We start from the raw sequence: 25,114 nt of genomic DNA, 5'->3' as shown, positions 1-25,114 counted from the left end.
ACAAGTAGTTTCTCATTAAACAGTCAGTACACATATTGTTTTATGACATTGGTTAACAACCCCACGACATGTCAACACTCTCCCTTCTTGACCTTGGAGGACCTTTTTTTTGGTGAAAATATACACAGCCAAAGTTACACCATTTCAGAAGTTTCTACATGTACAAATCAGTGACATCAATTACATTCTTCCAGTTGTGCTGCTATTCTCACTATCCTTTTCCAAATTATTCCATCATATAACAGGTGAATCTTAAACAGCATTTAGACAGTGTAGTTGGAGTATCAATAATACCCTGATCAAACTGCATACATATAGAACAGCACATAGGATATATAAGCTATACTTTAAGGTGTCAGAGTTCTGAGCTACATTTGTAACGCCTTTGAAATGTGATTTCAGGTAAAACATGGCTACTCCAAGAGAGTCTGGTGTACACTGATAGGAAAAACATTGTATTATTTTCGTAGTCAAGAAGATAAGGTATGTATGCATTTTTTACTATGCTAATTAGAGAAAATGTTTTGTTTGTTATGGCTTAAAGTTTTCCCTTTCACTCTTCTGTTGCTTGGTAAAATTTTAGAGTTTTTAATAAGGTTGAAATTTTGCATAAAAGCTGTTACTGAGATAATCACATACCTATCACCTGCAAGGGTCTTGACTCTTAATCATATGCCTTAGCAGCTTTTAATTAATGCATCTTCTTAGACCTAGAAAAGAAAAGTCTTCCTGTACTCCACCCCTAACCATCAATTTCTCATATTTTCTCAGGTTCTGACAGACTAGATAAGGTTGGAAGGAGGGAACAGCAAAGCAAGCTAGGAAGGAAGAGTTGGGGAGGAAAAGGAATCCAGTCTTGTCCCAGGCCCTCAGATTCCTAGACACCACTCAGGTGTCCATCCGTTTGCTTATTTATATACTGTTTATTCATTTTTAAACTAATCCTCTCCCCAAGAGAACTTGAGTTATCTTCACTTTCAGAGTAAAAAGATGGGACAACTCCAAAGGTGAAATGTATGCCCAGTTACCATTATGAGTAGTCCATGTAACCTTTGATTCCTGAAACTATAAAAACTGTGCCAGCATGTGCCAAGAATATTTGCATAAAATAATGATGTCCACCCGACAGAATAGCACCCTGTGACTGATTAGTGTTAATGAGGCTAAACTTCTTAGTTCAGCCCTCATGGATCAGTTAATATTTCTCTGTTCCATTTTTATAAACTGCACTCTCAATTCTGACCAGCTGTATTTAAAATGCCCCATTATTCCATCTAAGAAACATCTTACTGGTCCCACCCCATCTGGAGCAAAGAAGAATGAAAAAAACCAAAGACACAAGGGAAAGATGAGTCCAGAGGATTAATGGACCACAACTCCCACAGCCTCCACCAGACTAAGTCCAGAACAACTAGATGATGCTTGGCTACTACCACCAACTGCTCTGACAGGGATCACAATAGAGGGTCCCGTACAGAGCAGGAAAAAAATGTAGAACAAAATTCAAACTCACAAAAAAAGACCAGACTTACTGGTCTGACAGAGACTGGAGAAACCCTGAGAATATGGCCCCTGGACACCCTTTTAACTCAGTGCTGAAGTCACTCCTAAAGTTCACCCTTCAGCCCAAAATGAGACAGGTCTTTGAAACAACCAATAACACACGTAGTTCAACCATGTATACAAGACTAAATGGGCACACCAACCAGGAGCAAGGTCGAAAAGACAGGAAGGGACAGGAAGGCTGGACGAATGGAAATGGGGAACCCGAGGTTGAGAAGGGGAGAGTGTTGACACATTGCGGGGTTTGTAACCAATGTCACAAAACAATTTGTGTATTAATTGTTTAATGAGAAACTAATTTGCTCTGTAAACTTTCACCTAAAGCACAGTTTAAAAAAAACGAAAACATTTTTTCCAATATTGCTGATTGGATGGAAATTGACAGAGTGCAGCCATTAAAAACAATTCCTCTGGAAGAATTATAGTAATGTGTGAAATGCTCATGTGAAAATGCTAAATGAATAAGCACAATACAAAATTGTGTAATCCTGAATAACTTACCAGTCAGGAAAACAGAAGCCACACTGTGTATTCCAGGTACAAAAGTTTTAATACAGAATTAGGGACATGTATAACTTTTGGGAAAGTGAGGGGAATGGAGATTAGAGAAGCCGCCACTGTAGGTCAGAGAAGTCAGCACCAAAGATCTCAGCCCAAAGCAATGAAGCAGGTGGTCCTTGAGAATTTGCCAGGAAGCCTCTGTGAATCTCACATCAGCCCAGGCATCTGACTGCAACTGTCTCAGGCGCGTAGTGACTTCCCTTTCACTCCTACCTTCCACATCCTGTGCAAATTCTCTCCTAGGCAAACTCGAACCTGAAACCATACAGGGAAGAGGATTCTAGCAAATACAGTTCCCACCTCCTCTTCTGCAATTACAGGGAGACTTTACAAGAGGGTGGTCAGGATGCTGAGTTTATAACTCTTCATCCAACACATCTGTCAGCTGTGCATAGCAGAAAGATTGGAAAGAACTATGCCAAAATGTTGAGTGATTATCGTTGATGATAGAATTATGGGTGATATTTTTCTTCTTTTTTTAAATGTATCTTTCTGTACTTACCAAGTTTCTATAATAGGTATGTATTGTTTTTAAAAATAGAAAAATAATTTAATAAAAATGGATACTGTTGGTTGCGAAAGAAACAAACGAGAAGAATGTAGATGAGAGAGCATTATAGTCCATTATACTCACTGGAGAAGTATTGAGAATACATGTGAATCAGCATAGGCCTCCTTTGTTTTGTGCTATCGATGTTTTAGAAACTTTTTTTTTTTTAATCTGAATGGATGTCTTTTTTATTAAATCAAAATATTTAAAATCACTACATCTGTTAGCTGTTTATGAAATCATGGTGAATTTTTTGGTAAAATGAATAATCATCTTTAAATATTGGGGTTCATGGAACCTAGATTTTCATGTGATTGGATGCGCCTAAAGCAAGATGCACCTATAGTATTATCTTTAGATAATTAGGGTACTATTGTTATGTATTATAGTAGAATTATTTTTCTTTCTTCCGTATCTTTATGCTTGCTTTTTAATCATTTTGTCTTTTCTGCCTTATTATTTTGCTTTTTGAAACTACTTTTCTTTTTCTGAAAGTATAGATAAGTTAATTTTGCTTTTCTCCTTCAGAAGTAAATTTTCTTCCTTCAGTGCCCGGCATAGTGCTTTGCATGTAGTAACTACTGCATAGTTACATAGTAACTACTAGTAAATAATTATTATTGATTTAATGGTCTATTTTGCATGCAGGACAACACATTTAATCAAATGAATTATCTTTTCACTATTAATCAGCTAGTAGGCAGATTATATTGCATTTTAGATAGGCTATTCAGGTATTGCCGTTGAGTCTATTTCAACTCATAGTGACCCTATAGAAGAGAATAGAACTGCTCCATAGGGTTTCCAAGGCTGTAAATTTTTCTGACCTTTCAGTTAACAGCTGAGCACTTTAACCACTGTACCACCAGGGCTCCCAATCAGAGATGTAACGGGCTAAATCAGTGGAACCTTTGAGGTCATAGTAAGGACTTCGGCTTTTAGTCCAAGTGAGATGAGAAGCCACTGGTGGGTTTCGAGCAGAGCAGTGACATGGTCTGACCGATGTTTAACAGGAGCACGCTGGCTGATGTTTACAAATAGACTGAAGAGAATAAGGAGGAGCCTCGTTAGGAGGCTCTTGCAATAATCCAGGCCAGAGATGATTGTGGCTTGGTGGTGGCAATAGAGGTGTGAGAAGTGATCAGATTCTGGATATATTCTGCAAGTCTTGCTGATAGGTGACAGGGTTTGTTGACCAATAAGATATGGGATATGAGAGAAAGAAAAAGATCAGTGACGAAACCAAAGTTGGCCTAAACAGCTGGAAAGATAAAGTTACCATCATAGAGCTAGGGAAGACTAGCCAGAGCAGGTTATGGAGAGGAAATTAGGAGCTGAGTTTTAAACAAGTTGAGTTTGAGATGCCATAAGATATCTAAGCAGAGGTGGTGAATTTGGAGTTAGGAATTTGGGAGAAACCAACATGTGTTGATATTAAAGCCACGAGAGTAGATGGAAAAAAAGTCAAAGCATCGAGCCCTGGGTCTGAGCATGAAAATGTATGATGATAAATGTCCTTAGAGTTAGAATAAACTTTTTCAGAACGCAAATCTGGCCAAACATTTTAGGAGTTGTAAATCTGGAGCAGCCTGTATGTTTTCCTGGATGGAAACGGCCAACGTGCTCAGCTCCTAACCCAAAGGTTGGAGGTTCAAGTCCACCTGGACGTGTCTCAGAAGAAAAGCCTGGCAGTCTACTTCTGAAAAATCGGCCATTGAAAACCCTGTGGAGCACAGTTCTACTCTGATATACATGGTGTCACCATGAGTAGGAATCAACTAGATGACAACTGGTACTGGTAATAGTCTCTATACTGTTTACATTACAGCAACTGGTATAGAAATAGCTCCTTGCTTTTCCCTCAAAAGTTAAATGTTGTGTTCAAATTGTTCTTTTATACTACAATTGGGCATTTTGGTTGTTGCTACTACACATAGGTAATCAAATTACCTTTAGTCATTCATTTAAAAAGAAGTATGCATTATAGGGGTAAAATGGAAAGGACTATGAAAAATTTCAGTAGGAAAAGATTTAGAAAATACCTTCCTCACAATTACTAACATTTACTTTAGTTTCCTTTAGGTCAGATCAAACTCTGGGAGGCTAAAGTTGAAGAGGTTGATAGATCCTGTGATTCAGATGAAGATTACGAGGCCAGTGGGCGTAGTCTGTTATCCACACATTACACCATTGTCATTCACCCCAAAGACCAAGGTCCAACTTATCTTCTAATTGGATCCAAGCATGAAAAGGTATTGACTGACTTACTGTTGTGGACTGCTTGGTTTGGAATGATTTAGCTAATATCATTCAGGTATTAGTAATGATTTTCAAATCGATTTTATGGGAGTGAAGAAGAGAACTTTGCTAAAGACTTTCAGCTCTGTTCTCAGATTCTTTGCATCCTTGGAAATGAGCTTTATTCTAATGTGTTATTTTTCAGTCCTACTGATAAAAGTGGTCTCAAGTCTGAAATTAGTGGGAAGGTATAGGACAAAGGGACTTCAGGTTGAAAATATGGATCTCTCAGACTGGATAATTTTTGGTGAATCTAAGGTCTCCAATTTATATTTTTTACTTATTTTCAATAAAATTTTGGTTTACATACAAGTGAAATGAATTATACATATTATATGTATGGGTAGTCGTATTTGATAAAGAAGTAACCACAAATTACTGGTGAAGTAACGGACTGTTCCATACATAGTATTGTATGTGTATTATATAGAGGAAATTGGCCATTTAGAAAAACACTAGTTTAGTTTTTCCTCTCACACCATATAAGCAAAATAACTTCCAGATGAATTTAAAGACTTAAAAGAGTTAAATGAGATTATATTTTTAAAAAAGCTTGAGGAAAGTTAAGGTGAACATTTATCTAATCTCTGAATAGAAAGTACTTTCTAAAGAAAAAAAAAAAGCCATATAAGAAGTCGCAGTGGAAGTGGCTGATGGAGTTGACTACCAAAAAATAGAAACACTTCTTTACATCTAACAAAATTATAAAGGTAATTAAAATGATAATACAAAAGAACAAAATGTTTGATGCATGGCTACTGTATCTTTAACATATAAACAACTCTTACAAATTATTACTGTTTCTATTAATCGTCTGTTTTTGACCACATGTATCAAGCAAAGTGCTGAGTGCCTTACGTGTTTCTTTTTTCATCCTCACAATAACTCTGTGAGGGAGGTGATCTTATTCCCATTTACAGATGGGAAAATTGACAAACCAAAAGGTAAGGTGACTTTCATGTGGTCATACATCTAGAAGGAGGCACAGTTGGTATTTGAGCTGGTATTTCTGATGCTAAAGCCCTTGTTCCTGAACACTTGCCTCTCCTTCCTCCCAGTTGATTTGAAAAGCGCTATGTTTCCAATAAAAATAGGAAAGTTGATGAACAACGTATTGAGGAGGAAAACTTACAAATGTTTAATTAATGTTTAGACTCATTTGTAATCAAAGAAATGCAAGTTTTAAAAATGATAAAGCTTTTATTTTCTATCAAACTATCAAAGATTAAAAAAATGATGAGTTAATGAAGATATGATGAGGGAAGCACTCATACGTTACTAGTGGGGTTACAAATTGGTATAAACTCTCGAAAGTAACTTGAAAGTACGTTTCAACAAATGCTGGAGAGGTTGTGGAGAGACTGGAACACTTATACACTGTTGGTGGGAATGTAAAATGGTACAACCACTTTGGAAATCGATTTGGCACTTCCTTAAAAAGCTAGAAATAGAAGTACCATACGATCCAGCTATCCCGCTCGTTAGAATATATCCTAGAGAAACAAGAGCCGTCACACGAATAGATATATGCACACCCATGTTCATCGCAGCACTGTTCACAATAGCAAAAAGATGGAAGCAACCTAGGTGCCCATCAACGGACAAATGGATAAGCAAACTGTGGTATATCCACACAATGGAATATTACACAACGATAAAGAACAATGATGAAGCTGTGAAACATCATATAACTTGGTGGAAGCTGGAACTTATGCTGAGTGAATTTAGTCAGTCACAGAAGGACAAATACTGTATAAGACCACTATTATAAGAACTCAAGAAAAGGTTTAAACACGGAAGAAAACATTCTTTGATGGTTATGGGGGCAGGGAGGGAGGGTGAGGGTTATTCACTAACTAGATAGTAGATAAGAATCATCTTAGTTGAAGGGGAAGACAGCACACACTACAGGGGAAGCCAGCACAACTGGACTAAACCAAAGCTAAGAAGTTTCTTCAATACAGTCAAATACTTTGAGAGACAGAATAACAGGGATGGGGGCTCTGGGGACCATGCTTTCAGGGGACATCTATGTCAATTTGCATAACAAAGCTTATTAAGAAAATGTTCTGCATCCTACTTTGGTGAGTGGCATCTGGGGTATTAAAAGCTTGCAAGTGGCCATCTAAGATGCATCAATTGGTCCCAACCACTTGGAGTAAAGGAGAACGAAGAACACCAAAGACACAAGGAAAATATTAGCCCAAGAGACAGAACTCAGACTTCATCAGCCTGAGACCAGAAGAACTAGATGGTGCCCAGCTACCACCAATGAATGTCCTGACAGGGAACACAACAGAGGGTCCCTGATGGAGCAGTAGAACGATGGGATGCAGAACTCAAATTCTAGTAAGAAGACCAGACTTAATGGTCTGAGTCTGGAGGCACCCTGGAAAGCATGGCCCCTGGACTCTGTATCACCCCAGAACTAAAACAATTTCCGAGGCCAACTCTTCAGACAGGGATTAGACTGGACTGTGGGACATAAAGTGGTACTTGTGAAGAATGTGCCCCTTAGTCAGGTAGATACAAGAGACCAAAGGGGCAGCTTCTGTCCAGAGGTGAGATGGGAAGGCAGAGTTAGGAGCTGGTTGAATGTTCATGGGGAATCAGGGGCGGAGGGGAGGAGTGTGCTGTCCCAGAATGGGGTGAGCAGTTGGGGTCTTATACAATGTATGTAAAACAAACAAACAAACAAACTTCTTTATAGGAGACTAACTTTAAATGTAAACTTCGTTTAATTGCAACAAAAATAAAAAAAAAGAATAGAGTGAAAAAAAAAGAAAGTATGTTTCAAGAGTTCAGAGTTCAAGAGTTTCAAAAGTTAGTATTTCAAGAGTTCAAGAATTCATATTTATGCCCTAGTAATGACTTATAATTCAAACAGTATAGACTAAGAAAATGAAGATAAATGCAAAGATGTACATATAAATTTGTTGAACACAGGATTCTCTTAAAAATAACTTTGTTTTCTGAGATATTTCAAACACAGAAAAGATAACAGATACACATATACCCACCTTTCTACTTAACAGATGTTTACTTTAGAGTGAGAAGTCACTATCTAAGTGTTTAACAATAGGAAATTGATTAAATACGTGTGGTATGTCCATATAATAGAATATCCTGAGTCCATTCTAACAACAAGGAAGAATGCTTATAACAAATAAAATTCAGAAATCATAATGACTTATTTTTAGTGTAATCTCAATTATATAAAAATGTAGTCTACATTTATATTTTCATAGAGGGGAAAATAGACAGGAAGGAAATACACTCATAGTTATCTTTGGGAAATGGAAAAATTGAGTGTTATTTTCATCTTTAAACTTCCTGGATTTCCTAAGTATTCTGAATGTATTAGTTTTGGAGTCAAATTTTTAGTTTGATAGAATTTATTGTATTTCTTAAACAAAAATTGACTGGTTATATTTATTCTAGTTTCTTAGAAGATGCTAAGAGACTGGAATAAATGCTTTTCTAAGAAACACCGATAGAAAATAATAAAAACGTGAACATTACTTGGGGGTATGGTAACATGAGCACAATTTACGTGAGCCTACTTTTGAACTGCTTGACTGAGTGGCTTTTAGTTATTCTTTAAAAATTAATAAAAATGAGGTTTTTCAGCCTCGAAGTTTTGTACAGTTTATGAAAATTGGTTTTTTCCTTAAATAATCAAAACTATACATGGTAACGTTTTTATTAATACATTTTGATTTTAAGGACACTTGGCTTTATCATCTGACTGTTGCAGCTGGAAGTAACAGTGTAAACGTTGGATCTGAATTTGAACAACTTGTTTGCAAATTGCTAAATATAGAAGGAGAACCTTGTAAGTTCAGCGCTTATAATGCTTTCTGGTTTATGAAATGGCCTCCAACCTCCTTATCCTAATGGGATTTTTGCCTTGTGGGTTCCTGTTTCCCTGCAATGCACCCACCTTTTCACTGGTTTTGCTTCTGTTGGCGTAGAGTTCTCAGAGTGGCTCTTAGGCTCCAAGGACGTCACTCTTCCCCAATATGCTGTGTCCTCTCCCACTCCCTGCCTTTGCTGACACTGGAGCACCCTTGCTTGGGATGCCCTCCTCCATCCTGTTCCCCACCGATCTGAAGAAGTACTCCTTAGCCTTAGGGACTCTCAAGCCAACCCATCTCACCAGCAGGCTCCTAAAAGGTGCTTAATAATTGTTAAAATTATGTCTCAATGCACTTTGTCATTTAACTCTTTTGCATTTGTTGCTTTGCATCAAAATTAAAATGATTTTTTATGGCTAAATTTTCCCCCACTGAGAGTATAGATTCTACCCTATGCTTTACATAATAGCAGAAACCATATTTAATTTTTACTGTCCATCATAAGAGTTTAATAAATGTTGATTTTAGGAATGACTTCATATGCTTCATTACCTTTATAGCTCCTTCTACTTTGGCTTCTCTCTAGATCTTTCCTCAGCTCCTTCTTATCTATTAATATCTCTCTACCTGTGTTACCAATCTTTAGCACATTTTGACAATATGATAGTGTCCTGGTAGAGTCGTACCAGCCTAATAAGTTAGGCCAAGCTTTTCTAGGTTCAGTGTATTTGAAACAGAAGAAAGAATTCTACTAGCCTAAAACTGAAAAAGTCCTGCCTCTTAGGCTGTAAACTTCAGGAGGGCAAAACCATGTCTGTTTTTGTTAAAAACTGTATATCAAAGGAAAATTTTGGTTTGGTTTGGTTTTTAGTCCTAAAATAAAATTCTGCTGTCAAAGGTTTTCCTGACCTTTGTGACTTAAAGTTGTGGGACAGGCCTGAATGAGTTAATTTCTAAAGCGGTAGTTTAATGGGAGGACAAAATAAGTGATTATTTATGTTTTCTGTTCATGTTTGATTCGATGTTTAGCCTCTCAGATATGGAGGCACCCCACTCTGTGTCACAGCAAAGAAGGAATCATTTCCCCTCTGACAACACTACCTTCTGAAGCTCTACAGACAGAAGCAATTAAATTATTTAAGGTAAAATTTTATATGGGGTTATACATTTTTAAATAATTTAATTTGGAAAAAAACAGTAATTTGGGTTATAAAGTTTTACCCTTCCCAAGAATACTCAAAATGTGATCAATTATTAGTAAGAAAATCTACTGAAATAAAGTAGTGGGGATTTAATATGCTTCCTGAGTGAGGATTTGGAATTTACTAAGAGAAAAAGCTATGTATGGTTTGGTAGACATGAAAAACTCGTAAATGTTCCAGAAGATATCATTTGCCCTTTGACCTCTTAAATGCAGAGTTCTCTCACATCACATCTACTTCAGCGTTGAGAGGGGGTGAGTACTCTCTTTCATCTTTTAGAAATCCCTGATCACTTGAGGCTTGACATTCACCAAGTATCACTATTTGCCCATCTCTGTCATCAGTCACCTTCTCCTAACTTTTCAAATTTCTTTAAGGATTTTGGTTCCCAACTTACACTCTTTCTCTCTACCTCAAATCTTGCAGTTATCCTGAATGACTTTATTATCACTTTACTCATCAAAGCCTATTCTCAAGATTCCTTACCATCTCAATTCCAGTGAGCTTCACCTCTGGTCTACTTACTACATCTTCCCATTCACCGTGTTCACATCCTGACTCTACATTCCTTATAAGTATGCCACATCTAAACTCTTAAATTCTAATATCTCTTTCTTTAACCATAATCTCCTATCCTATATGTTTTCTTATTTTCTTACTCCTTCCTATTTGTCTTCACTTAGACTTCTGTTTTGAACCATATATTTTCTTTGAGACCACAGGAGGTTATGATAACTGCCTCTTGGCTTTTTTTTTTTTTCTTTATGCAGTCTGGATTATTCTGATTAATACTCATAGTTTCTTGGGGCCCCTGCTTCCATGCACTCTTTAGCCAAACCCCAGCCTAGATCCATGCTGTTTTCTGTGCTGCAACACGGATCACATGCACACTGCTAGAGAGCATCAAACAGCCAGGTGGATGGGAGCCAGTGTAAATCCATGGTCTTCATCCCTCAGGGCCAGCTCTCTGCCTTTTGCTTGTCTTTGCTCACATCCCCCTCAAGTTCCCTACTCAGTACTCCTCACAACAGAGAAACTTGTCTCCCATTTCATTGAGAAAATTAAACAAAATCAGACAAGGTTACCTCAACTCTCTCCCTATAACAGACATTCTGTATCTTCATCTCTTTTTTTCGTATTTTCCTCCAGTCTCAGAATATGGTGTCCCTTCTATGCATCCAGGTCTTGACTCCATACCAGGACCTTGGTACTTCATTTTTTCCTGGTCTTTTAGCGTCTTAGGCTCTGTCTTTTTTTACGGCTTCTTCTTGCCTACATTTCTCCCATCTCAAAAAAAAAAAAAAAAAAATTCTGTTTATTAGATGGCTTTAAGTATCTATTGTTAATTTTGTTGGGTATGCTGATGACATGATGGTTATGGAAAAAAAAATCTTTATCTGTTGGAGAGCCATACAGAAATAGTTATGGGTAAACTAACCTGATATACATTAAAACATTCCAGAAAAAAAAGCGGTAAAATGCTGATAATTTTTGACTAGGTCATGGATACATGGATGATCATTATACTATTCTCTGTACTCTTGTTCATGTTTTAAATTTTTCATAATGGGAAGTATAAAAAATCTAACCATAGAATGCACAAAGACTCAAAGCAAGAAAGACTCTATGCAAATATATCCAAGAATCTGGAAGAAGTCATTGATTTTATAGCAAAATATAAATGACTAAAATTGATTCTACAGGAGGTAGAACAGGGGAATATACCTGTTATGGAATAAATTGTATCCCCCCAGATACGTGTTGAAATCCTAACCCTTATACCTGTAAATATAACCCTGTTTAGAAATTGGAGTTTTCTTTTGTTATGTTAATGAAGTCATACCAGAGTGGGGTGGGTTCTAAACCTAATCACTTCTGAGTTATAAAAAGAGCAGAACAGACCTAGAGGTGCACAAAGAGGGGAAGACAGGAACCAAGGAACTCACGGGCTACCGATAAGGAAGGACCTCCTGTTAGAGCCACATACTGAATCAGACTTCCAGCCTCATGAACTGTGAGAAAATAAATTTCTGTTCTTTAAAGACATCCTTGTGGTATTTCTGTTACAGCGGCACTAGATCACTAAGACAGTACCAGACCTTATAAATAATTCCAGTGTTCTTTAAACTGTCCCAAAGCATAGGAAAAAAAAAGAAAATTTCGAAATTCTAGTATTTTTCTTTTGAAATTTTTAAAAAACATATAAGAGTAAAAAAAACCCCAAACCCATTGCCATCAAGTCGATTCTGACTCATAGCGACCCTATAGGACAGAGTAGAACTGCCCTATAGGGTTTCCAAGAAGTGGCTGGTGGATTCAAGCTCCTGACCTTTTGGTTAACAGCCATAGCTCTTAACCACTGTGCCGCCAGGGCTCCATATAAGAGTAAAGAGATTATTACAGTAATGAAGCCCAATGTACCCGTCACCCAGCTCCACAGTCATCAACACAAGTTCAATCTTTTTTTTTTTTTTTAGTAATACATATTTTTTAAATTTTATTGTGGTAAAATATATATAACACAAAATTTGCCATTTTACCTATTTTAAGTATATAATTCAGTGACATTAATTATATTCCATTGTTGTGCAATCATCATCACTATATATTTCCAAAAGATTTTTGTCACCCCAAACAGAAACTTCATACTCACTAACCAATAACTCCTTGTTTCCTTCTCCACCAGCCCCTAGTAACACGTTTAACTTTTTTTTCATCTGCCCACCCTCATTGTTCCCTCACATTGGTTTATTTTGAAGCAATTCTCAATCATTGCCACCAGATTATTTTTATGAAATGAGTATAACTTTAATACCAAACCCCAGCAAAAATTGTACAAAATAGAGAGCACTTCATACAAAAACAAATAAAATATGAGTAAACAGAATCCAGCAGCGTTAAGAAAGTATATTAAACCATGACTAAGAGGTATTTATTCCAGGAAATCAGAATGGTTAAATATTAGGGAATCTATTAACATAATCTCTGTAAATACTAAAAAGGCATTAAACAAATTAAACATTCATAAAATAGCAAGTGATAAAAAATTCTTTAACATTATGAAATATTTCTGTGTTAGCTAAAAGTAAGCATCATGCTTTATGGGGAATCCTAGAAACATTCACACTAAATTGAGGAACAAGACAAGGATATCCAGTCCCCATTATTATTATTTTTTAATGACTGACAGCAACTGGAGAAATTTGTGTATAATTTATATACAATTTATCTCCATTATCATTTAACATTCTATTAGGGGTACTTCCTATGCACTTAGGCAATGAAAAGAAATTAGAGGTATACAAATTGGAAATGAAAATATAAAACATCACTATTTACAGATAACTGTATACCTGGAAACCCAAAAGAACAAACTAAAAAACTTAGAAATGAAAAGAGAATTAACAAGGTAGTGGGGTACAAAATTAATAGGCAGAAACCAAAGGTTTTTATATATACAAAGAACAACCAATTAGAAGGTTAAAAGAACTTCTACTTTTGGTCATGATGGGGTAACAGGAGACTAGATTTACCCTCCCTTAAACTGTGGTGCAGTGGTAAGCACCTGGCTGCTAACCAAAAGGTTGGAGGTTTGAACCCACCAGACGCTCTGCCAGACAAAGATGTGGCAGTCTGCTTCCCATAAAGATTTACAGCCTTGGAAACCCTGTGGGGCAGTTCTCCTCTGTCCTTTAGGGTTGCTATGAGTTGGAATCAACTCGACGACAGTGGGTTTGGTTTGGTTTGGTTTTTGAAACAACTGAAAAAGCAGAAAAAATATGTGAACCAATAGTTTTTATATATTGAACAACAGGCAATGCAAGACAATAATCCTCATGGAAATAAATGAAGCGAGCCTTATGATTGCTGCAGCTTACTGCCTGGAAAGAGTTTCAAGACCGCAGTGCAGAGAAGGGGAGCCCAAACAGATCCTGGCTGTGTTCCTGAGATGCAGAGAAAGAGTTTAGAATTTGAGGAGGCCAAGGTGGTTAGAATCCACAGGGCAAGGAGGAGAGAGCTGAAGAGCGAGCAAGCTCCAGAGGTCTGCAGAGGGCTCCCCTCTAATTTTCAGCTGAGAACTGATAACCATATGTATGGGAGCAAATTATCCAAGGCTGGGAAAAGAACCACAAGAAAGGAACAGAAAAAAAAAAATCCCTGGATCACATCCAGGGCTGGAAATAGTTCATGTTCCCATCCACCAGAATGGAAAGATCTCTTGACACTGGGCATCGAGTACTCAGAAGGTTATTGCCTCAGTAATAGGGCCAAAAATAGTTCTAGACTAAAGGCTGTTCTAGTTCATCCTAACAAAAGTTAAAAGCAAGCCTTGGAAGAATCAGTCTGTTTCCAAGTAATTAAACTATATCTCAGAACAAAGCTCAAAAATATTTAAAGAATACCAAAAAAAGAAAAAAATCCACTGCCCAACATTGTAAAATTCACAATTTATGGAATCCAATAAAAAAATCACTAGGCGTATAGAAGACCAAAACCAAAGCATTGCCATCAAGTTGATTCTGACTCATAGTAACCCTTAGGGCAGAGAAGAATTGCCCCATATGGTTTCCAAGGCTGTAATCTTTACGGAAGCAGACTGCCACATGTTTCTCCCATAGAGAGCTGGTGGGTTTGAACCGCCAACCTCTCAGTTAGCAGCCAAGCACTTAACCAGGGCTCCTTTAGGCATATAGCGAGTCAGGAAAATATGACATACAATGAGGAGAAAAATCAATCACAGAAACAGATCTAGAATTGATAACAGATGATAGTAGACAAGTACATTTTCATGTACTGGTTATCTATTGCTGCATTAAAAATAACCCCAAAATTTAGCGCCTTAAAACAACAAACATTTATTATCTCACAATTTCTGGGAGCAGCTTAGCTGAGTGGTTCTGTCTTTGAGTCTCCATGAGATTTCAGTCAAACTATCAGCTGGGACTGTAGTCACCTGAAGACTTGACTGGGCCTAAGAGACACTAAGCTCCTTCACATGTCTGTTAACAAGAGGGCTTGTTAACATGGATGTCTTTATAGGACTCTTCAAGACTGGGCAGGTACCTTCCAACAGAGCAAGTGATCTAAGACAGAGAGAGAGAGTGACCAAGACAGAAACTACATTGTTTTTCATAACCTAATGGAATCACATGCCATCATTTCTACCATATTCTAGCCACACAAACCAACCCTGGTACAGTATGGGAGGGGATTACCCAAGAATCTGAATAGCAGGAGGTGGGAATCATTGGAGACAATCTTAGAGACTGGCTGTGTTCAGAAGATAGTGGAAAGCATGAGCATGTTAATGAGAGTAATGGAAGATATAAAAAAGACCCATATTGAATTTCTAGAGATGAAAAATACACTGGATGAGATTAATAGCAGAGAAGACACTGCAGATGGAAAGATTAGTGACCTTGAACACATAGCAATAAAAATTACTTAAAATGAAACAGTGTGAAGAAAATCGAAAAACATACAGTGAGCTGTGGGACATCTCTAAGCAGCCTAATATATATGTGCAATTGAAGTCCCACAAAAAAGGAGTGGGCAACAGAAACAAAATTCTTAAAAAAATGACATAGAATTTTCTAGATTTAATTACGTTTATAAATCCTCAAATCCAAGACACTCAATGAACCCCAAGCAGGAAGAAAAAAAAAAAAAACAACATGAAAGTACACTAAGACACATCGTAATGAAATTGTTTAAGACAATGATAAAGTCTTAAATGCAGATGGGGTGGGGGAGGAAATAACATGCAGAGAAACATAAACAGCAGAATTCTCATCAGAAATGATGCAAGCCAGAAAACAGGAGAGTAACGTCTTTAAAGAACTGAAAGAAAAAAATCTGTCAACCTAGAATTCTGTATCTTTCTAAAACAAAGCTGAAATAAAGGTTTCTTCCAGACCTACAAAAGCTGAAATAATTTATCACCGGCAGACCAGCATTATAAGAAATATTTAAGGAAGTCCTTTAGGCAGAAAAAAAAAAAAATTCCAGGTGGAAATCTGGATCTACACAAAGCAATGAAGAGCAGTAGAAACAGAAAATATGTGGGTGAATAGACAAGAATTTTTCTTTATTATTTAAATCTCTCTGAAAGAGAATTGATTGTTTGGAGCAAAAATAACAGCAATATATTATGAGGTTTATAATATATGTAGAAGTAAAATATATGACAACAATAGCTCAAATGCTGAGAGAGGGGAAGTGGAAGTATACTGCTGCTATAAGGTTGTTAAACTACATGAAGTGGTATAATATTCCTAAAAGGTAGACTTTGATAAGATTAAAATGTATACTATAAACCCTGAAGCTAACACTTAATCAACAAAGCAAGGAGGTATAGCTAATAAGCCAATGTAATTGAATAACAAATAATACTCAAGTAATAAAAAGCCATAAAATAGGGAAAGGGGAAAAAAGAATATATGGGACAAATATAAACAAATAGCAAGATGAATTTATATTCTCCTGTATTAATAATCACATTTAATGGCCTAAACACCTCAATTAAAAGGCAGAGATTATCAGATTATATAAAAAAGCAAGATCCAGCTATATACTGTCACAAGTAGTAGTTTTTTTGTTTCCTACCGTTTGTTCTAAAGAAGGAAGATTGATGTAGTGGCCTGCTCAAAAGCACTTAATATATTTATTTCACTCCCAGATGAATTTTAATGTCAGTAATAAGCCCAGTATATTTAATGCACTAAACAATAATTTTGTGATTGTATAATCAGCATACAGATATTTTAAAGAATTCATAGAAAAGTATATGAAGATTGAAAATACTTCCCATGCCTCCAGGCAAGGCCATCCCAAAATGCCTCAAGCCGGAGTAGCTACTTCTCTAGTCACGATAACAAACATAACACATTTTTGCAGTTTTATTACAATGAGCTGGAAAAATGAACAATGATAACTATTAATATCCTACTTTTAAAAATATCTAGAGAAAATTATGCTATAACCTTTTCCTAGTAAGCTACTCGAAAATTTAATCTCTTTGGGAAAAAAAAGTGTTTCTTCTTTAAATTAATTATATAATTATGTCCTCTTTAAATTAATTAGGTTACTATTTCCCAAAATATTTTCCTGGTAAACTAGTTCTTCAAGATGCTAATGGTATTACTAGGAAAAAAGAAAAATAAGACGAGGTTGTAGTCAAATAAGTTTAGAAAACTCTGGGTTAAACAAAATGAAACAGGTATTTGTTGTGTTTTTTTTTGAGGGGGGAGGCGGATTATACCTGCAAGAGTTCTCAGACCCTATAATATGTTAATGTGCATTAAAAATCTCCAAGATTTTCCCATAACTGTTTGACAATGGGAATCTTTTTTTCACTGAGCATTTCAGGTAATGCTTTGGACGGTGATGTTTTAGGTTAGAGAGTAAATTTAGTTTGATTATATTCTGTTTTCAGCAGAGATAGACTACCTACCGTATAACAGTTGGAGCTCTGGTGGAGTAGTAGTTAAGAGCTCGACTGCTAACCAAAAGATCGGCAATTCAGATCCACCGGCTGCTCCTTGGAAACTATGGGGCAGTTCTGCTCTATCCTGTAGGGTTGCTATGACTCCAAACCAACTTGATGGCACCTAACAGCAACAACAACTATATAACAACACCATAATTAAAGCCAACCCTTGGTGTTTATGAACACTTCTTAACCTTTCTATATAGCTATTATATTTAGTCTAATTTTAAACTCATTCATTCTTTAAAAATTTACTGTGGACATATTATGTTGCTGTATGCTATGCAGTGAATACAAAGATAAATAAGATAGTCTGTGCCCTTATAAAGTTTATAGTCTAGTGGAAGAGAGATCATTAATGTTCCATGTGCCCTTAAATGAATGCATAGTCTGTTGTTGGGTGGTGTGTTCTATAAATGTCAATTAGATCAAGTTAGTTGATAGTGTTGAAGTTTTCTATATCCTTACTGATTTTCTTTCTACTTCTTCAAACAATTATTGAGAGAGGGGCATTGAAATCTCTGACAATAATTGTGAATTTGTCTGTTTCTCCTTACAATTCAGTCAGTTTTTGCTCTGTGTACTTTGAAGCTCTGTTATTAGATACATAAACGCTTAGGATTGTTATGTCATCTGGATGATCTGACCTCTTTATCATTATAAAATGATCCTCTTAATCCCTGGTAAAATGCCTTGCTTTGAATTCTACTTTGACAGTAATGTGGCTATTCCAGGTGTTTTTTGTTTAGCATTATCGTAACATATCTTTCTCTCCTCCTTTCATCGAGAAGTAAAGAGAATCAAGATAAGTCATGCAGAATAAATCTAATCATTTCTTACCTTGAATATATCTTCTTTTTTGTTTAATTCAGACCTGCCAGCTTTTTATAAATGCAGCAGTTGACTCCCCTGCGATTGACTACCACATATCTCTAGCCCAGAGTGCTTTACAGATCTGTCTGACACATCCTGAGCTACAGAATGAAATTTGCTGTCAGCTCGTTAAACAGACAAGACGAAGACAGCCACAGAATCAACCAGGACCATTGCAGGTATACATTGATACATATAAATGCAGTTTAAAATGATGGTTTTTTTTCCCCCTGATTATAAGAATGACACACATTCAATATAGGCATTTAGAAAATAGAAAAAGTGTAAAAAGGAAAAAGAGCTGTTACTATTTTGATGTTTGTCCTTTTGATTTATTTATACGTTTCTATATAAAAGTGTATGTGTGTATGTTTGCACGGTCTCCCTTTTTCATATGACTGGAGTTACAATGTGTATACTACTTTTTAAAAATATATAACATTAGCATTTCCTCTGTATTCTCAAACATTCTTCAAAACACATGGTCACATTAATGTCAGTTATTAAAATTTTAGTTTTTTCCAGTTATTTCTCTTAAAATAAATATCACTTCATTAGATATCGTTGAACCTAAATCTTTGTGTACATGTCCAGTTCCAAAAAAAAAACCAAACCCATTGCCATTGAGTTGATTCTGACTCATAGCGACCCTATAGGACACAGTAGAACTGCCCTGTACAGTTTCCAAGGAGCATCTGGTAGATTTGAACTGCTGACCTTTTTGTTAGCAGCTCTAGCTCTTAACCACGACACCACCACGGTTTCCGCACGTCCAGTTAATTCCTTTGAATTCATTTCTAGAATTTCCCTATGTCTTCAACAATATTCAGTGTAATTCTTTTTTTTAAATTCTTTCCAGGTAAAAAGAGTGACCTTTCACGATCGCTTTATGATGTAGTTCTTTAATTACTAGTGCAGGTGGATATACTTTCCAGGTAGAGGCGTAACTAAGGTACGGCAGGCAGGGCGCATGCCCTGGGCACCGCTTAAGGAGGGTGCTAATGAGCAGTTTCTATTGGCCTCGCAGTTTCCCTTTCTGGCTGTAAGAGATCATTCAGCAATTTAAAACTAATTGCCATAGACACTATTTTCCATAGATAGGGCCCTGTTTCCAGTGTTTTTTAGTCATTTGTGTTTACTCTTTAATGAATGCTTGCTTATACCCTCGCTTATTGATGCCCTGCTAACCACAGGATAAAATAGAAATTCTTACCTCAGCATACAGGGCCCACATGGGTAGATCCAGGTTTTGTGGGATATGGAATTTATACAACTTGGGGAACCCTCTTTAAGAAAAAGAATACAAAAATAACTTATTTTTGAAAATTAAAAAACAAAACAGACGATTATGGTTAACACAATTGATAAGACCCTCTCCAGGTCCTTGGAAGGGGCTTGTGCAAGCTAGGGACCCTGAAGCTTCGTTTGTATCATAGGACCCTCATAATCTGGCTCAGTGGCCTCATCTCTCTCTACTCCATTTTATGCATCCTGCCTCCAGCATACAGCAAAGAATACTCTCCATCCTTCCAACGTACCCGGCTTTGCATTATCCTCAACTTTGTAGCTGGTGTTACTCCTGTTACCTGGATTCCCTTCCTCCTTCCCACCTCTAAGCTTTACTGTATAGGCTGAGCAACATCTCTCCTGTGAATTCTTCTGATTCCTACAGCAGTTAGTCATTCTCTTCATTTGGTTATACTTAGAAAAAATTATTAACTGTGTTGTAATATAAATCACTGTTTAAATATATAACATCTCCCACTAGACTATAAGCTTCTCAAGGGCAGGGATAGTATCTTTTCCTCCCTCCTTTTTTATAGAACATTTTTAAAAATTACTAAAGTTATACTTACTTAATGAAAAAAAAATGAAGATAAATATAGGGGAAGTCAGCACAACTTGACCGAGGCAAAGCCATAAAGAAGCTTCCTAGACACATCCAGATGCCTTGAGGAACTGAGTTACTGGGGCTGAGGGCTGGGCACCGTGGTCTTCGGGGACATCTAGGTCTCCTGGCATAACATAGTTTTTAAAGAAAATATTCTACACCCTACTTTGGTGACTAGCGTCTGGAATCTTAAAGGCTTGCAAACGGCCACCTAAGATACATCTTTTGGTTCCATCATGTGCAGAGCAAAAGAGAATGAAGAAAACCAAAGACACAAGGAAATTATCAGTCCAAGGGACTAATGGACCATATGAACCACAGCCTCCACCAGCCTGTGCCCAAAAGAACTAGATGGTGCCCAGCTACCACCCCAACTGCTCTGACAGGTCACAGTAGAGGGTTCCAGACAGAGTGGGAGAAAAACATACAACAAAATTCACATTCACGAAAAGAAAACCAGGCTTACTGGTATGACAGAGATGGGAGGGACCCTCAAGACTATGGGCACCAGACACCCTGCTAACTTAGAACAGAAGCCACTTCCGAAGTCGACCTTTCAGCCAAAGGTTGGACAAGCCTATAGAACAAACAGTAACACTCATGAGAAACATCCTTCTTAGTTCCATGAAGTATATGAGACCAAATGGGCAACACCTGCCCAAAAGCAAAGACAAGAAGGCAGGAAGGGACAGGAAACCTGGACAAATGGACATGGGGAATCCGGAGTGTAAAGGGAAACAGAGAGTGCTGACACATTGCGGGGATTGCAACCAATGTCACAAAACAATTTGAATGAGAAACTGATTTGCATTATAAACTTTCACCAAAACACGATAAAATAAAATTTTAAAAAATCAGGAACAAAGGGAGGCTAAGCACGTAGAATCACGGCTGCAGCTGAACAATGGAGACTGCTGCTCACCCACCTGTTTCCACCAGCTCAGGACAGGAATGCTGCCGTTGGCACTGCTTCTAGTGGCTGTCACTGTGGCTACTGCCACCAGAATGAATTCTCTACTTACCCTATTTCTTTGCATCGCTCACTCCAGATTCAAATCTCAGACTAGTTTAAGTGACTGGACAAGTAGGTCTGGGTGTGTGTGTGAGAGAGAGGTGCTACAGAAGCCCACTTCTGGACATTTCAGCTTCCATCCCATGGGGAGCAAAGGTTCATAACATTGGGGGATTCCCCAAACAAAAGCAAGGTTTTAGATGCTGGATAGCCAATAAAAAGAACAAATGTGGAATTTAAAAAAAAAAAAAGCCACCACCATGAAAACTGTGGTCATAAAAAATTTTTATGGTATAATTTTAAATATTGTGATTACAGAAATAAAACGTGTACATTGCAAAGCATTTAGAGAAAACAGAAAAGCATAAAAACAAAATAATCTTGTATAGTACCATCAAAGATAACTACAATGAACATTTTGATGTAGTTAAAGCATAATGAGCCAAAAAAAAAACCCAATATAAAATCATACGATCAGGTAACTAAGGTTATGTGCAAACATTTAGCTTCATTCATTCAGTATTCTTAATAAAAAGGAAAAAGTGAGAGTAACTTAACATCCAAAGAAAGGAGGCTGGTTGATCACACTGCCTTGAATCCATATGATGGCCAAGTCTACAGCCTTGAAAATTGACAGCGTAGACTTACAATGATCTATGTGGAAGTATGTTATGAGAACAGTTTTGGTTGCCAAATGATATATTCAGTGTGATCCCAAACTTCTTTATGTTTTTAAATGAATATATGACATTAAGGATTCGCAGTGATTAATTTTGAGTAGTAGATTTACAAGGGATTTTGCTCTTGTTTGTATTTTCTGTTTTTCTTTGTAAATAATGTATGCATAACTTGTGCAGTAAGCAAAGAGGAAGGGGAAACTGTTCGATCATGACTATGTAAAATAAAACTTAAGTATTTTGTACTATATGCTATACTATATGGTATATGTATATGATTATACTATATGGTATACATATACTATATAGACTAGTCCCTGGAAAAGGACATCAGGGTCAGCAAAAAAGGGGAAGACCCAGTGGATTGGATTGACACAATGGCTGCAACAGTGAGCTCAAACGTAGCAATGATTGTGAGGTTGACTCACGACCAGGCAATGTTGCATTCTGTTGTACAAAGGGCCTCTCTTAGTTATGTAGTGCTGCTACAACAGAAATACCTCAAGTGAAGGGCTTCAACAAAGATAAATCTATTCTCTCACAGTCTAGGAGGCTAAAAGTCCGAATTCAGGGTGCCAGTTCCGGGGGAAGGCCTTTTTTCTGTCGACTCTGGAGGAGAGTCCTTGTCACCAATCTTCCCCTGAACTAGGAGCTCCTCAGTGCAGGCACCCCGGGTCCGAAGGACCTGCTATTGTCCTGGCTCTTGTTTCTTGATGGTATGAGGTCCCTGTGTCTCTCTGCTCACTTCTCTCTTTTATGTCTCAAAAGAGATTGACTTAAAACACAACCTAATCTTGTAGATTGAGTCCTGCCTCATTAACGTAACTGTTGCTAATCTCTTAACATCATAGAGGTTAGGATTTACAACACATAGGAAAATCACATCAGATGAAAAAATGGTGGACAATACTGGGAATCATGGCCTAGCCAAGTTGAGACATATTTTTGGGGGACACAATTCAATCCATGACAAGGTCACTATGAGTCAGAACCAACTCAGTGGCACCTAACAATAACATGTTATGTATAAATTAGTATATAATACAATTGTATAATTATATATATATAATTTTCTTTGTATATAATACAAATAAAACTGTATAAAATACGTATAGTTTTATTTTATTTTATAAATATATATAATATATGCATACATGTATATAAACAACTGCAAGGTATTATACAGACTAGAATGTATTGCTTTATTATACATACAGCTTCTTTGGGTCATGAAGCTGAAACTCATGGGATTTTTTTCTTTTTTTCACTTCTGCTTTGGGTATTTTTCTGATTTTCTAAACTGGATGAACATTAAATAATTTTATAGAATCTCGTTTTATTTTTGTAAACAGCTATAATATATGTGTGTTACTTCTGTGTTTATTGTTTGAATGAACTGTCCCCCAGGGATTTTGTGTTTTATTCACTGCTGTTTCCCTAGCTCCTGATAGAAGGTTTGGCACAGAGTAGATGCTGAATAAACATTTGCTAACTAACCATTGAATATACAGAGAAAAGGTCTAGAATGAAAAACACCCAAATGTTTCAGTGTGTTACCTTTGGGAACGGGCATGGGGAGGGGGGCAGGTTTTCTTTTTACTTTATAGTAAACAATGTATTAAAGTCTTTTTTATTCCCTCCGTGAACGTTTATTGCTTTTGGGAAAAAAATAAAAGTAATGAAATTTAAAAAAAAAAAGAAGATAAAAAGCTGAATACAGAACAAAGGGAGAATAAAACTCCGGTTACACAGTGGTTAAAGCAATTGACTGCTAACCGAAAGTCAGTGGCTCCAAACCACCAGTGGCTCCACAGGAGAAAGATGTGGCAGTCTGCTTCTGTAGAGATTTACAGCCTTGGAAACCCTATGGGGTCGCTATGAGTTGGTATCGACCTGATGGCAGTGGGTTTGGGTTTGATTGTTTTATAATCCTATTACCTAAAGATAACCTGTATTAATGTTTTTATATTTGCCCTTTATGTATGTATGTATATACATATGCGTGTATGTATGGGTAGGTGTTTTTTTTTTTTTTTTTTTAGGTATACGACTTTTTAACTATTTTACAATCTGCCTTTCTCAAAGGTGTTACTTATTACATTTCAATGAATAAGTAAATGTATAAATGAGCAAAAAAGGGATAATACCCCTTATCTCTGAGTGTGATGTCAAAGAGGATGGCCGTATCCACATGTTTTTGGAATCTCCATGTAGGTAGCTGTACACAAGTAAACAGATCCTAGATCTGACCAAATGTGCAGTTTTTATGTATTGTAAATGCTCTAAACAGATAATGTACGTGTGGAAGGGGCAAAAACAGTTTGGGGCTAAGAGAGACTACCGTCAGCCTGTCGCTCCCACAACCTCACACCCACTCACACTCATTCTGACTTGAATCTGACTGACGTGGTGTTTCTCTTTGTCCAGGGCTGGCAGCTCTTGGCTCTCTGCGTTGGGCTCTTCCTTCCCCATCATCCTTTCCTGTGGCTCCTCAGGCTCCACCTAAAAAGGAACGCTGATTCCAGGTGTGCGGAAAACTAGCCAGCTGATCTGTTTGTCACCTCTGAAAGTCTACAGTAAATCATAAGTATTTAATAGCCTGCCAGGTACATTTTCAGTAGAATATGTAAAACAGATTTGGTACTAGAAGCCTTTGGTAGTCATTTACGTGGAGCTTGGAAGATAATTCCTTTGTTATGTTAAATCTCTTATGGAAGATTACAGCAAAAGCTGGAAAAACTGACAAAGAATATTTTTAAGTGAAAAGTCTATGTACATTTTGAGTATGAATGACTTAGCATTAGTGGATGTTCACTCAGTAGAAGCAACTGTTTTGTTGCCTTGGTTTCCCCTATTACTGTTTTTCTCCATATAGAATTCTTTTATGTGGAAGATTTCCCTTATGGTCTTGCTTTCTGTTTTAATTGTATGAATTACTTGAGAATTTTTACTCCCTTGGGGAAAAAAAAACCATGTAAAATCCACTTTCAGACTGGCTCTCTTAATTGGGACCCAGGACACCCGGCTAGGGCTTATTAGGATCATATTGTCCATTAAGAGGAGCCCTGGTGGCGCAGTGGTTAAGAGCTCGGCTGCTAACCAAAAGGTCAGCAGTTTGAATCCACCAGCTGCTCCTTGGAA

General features: G+C 37.0%; 1 protein-coding gene across 2 annotated transcripts in view; it reads left to right on the top strand.

Annotated features, from left to right (window-relative positions):
• Positions 1-25,114, top strand: part of PLEKHH2 (pleckstrin homology, MyTH4 and FERM domain containing H2) — a 111,269-nt gene that overhangs the window by 52,692 nt on the left and 33,463 nt on the right. For both annotated transcript variants that reach the window (XM_023735512.1, XM_004369513.2), the window contains 6 exons: positions 403-483; positions 4,747-4,926; positions 8,699-8,807; positions 9,859-9,971; positions 18,393-18,572; positions 24,401-24,498. In XM_023735512.1, coding sequence (XP_023591280.1) covers positions 403-483; positions 4,747-4,926; positions 8,699-8,807; positions 9,859-9,971; positions 18,393-18,572; positions 24,401-24,498 — 761 coding nt within the window. The remainder of the gene's footprint in view (positions 1-402; positions 484-4,746; positions 4,927-8,698; positions 8,808-9,858; positions 9,972-18,392; positions 18,573-24,400; positions 24,499-25,114) is intronic.

The sequence above is a fragment of the Trichechus manatus genome, unplaced genomic scaffold (genome assembly GCF_000243295.1).
Source record: "Trichechus manatus latirostris isolate Lorelei unplaced genomic scaffold, TriManLat1.0 scaffold00005, whole genome shotgun sequence".
Taxonomy (NCBI): domain Eukaryota; kingdom Metazoa; phylum Chordata; class Mammalia; order Sirenia; family Trichechidae; genus Trichechus; species Trichechus manatus.
Note: the sequence above shows the minus strand (reverse complement) of the source record. Positions and strands in the feature narration are given on the sequence as shown.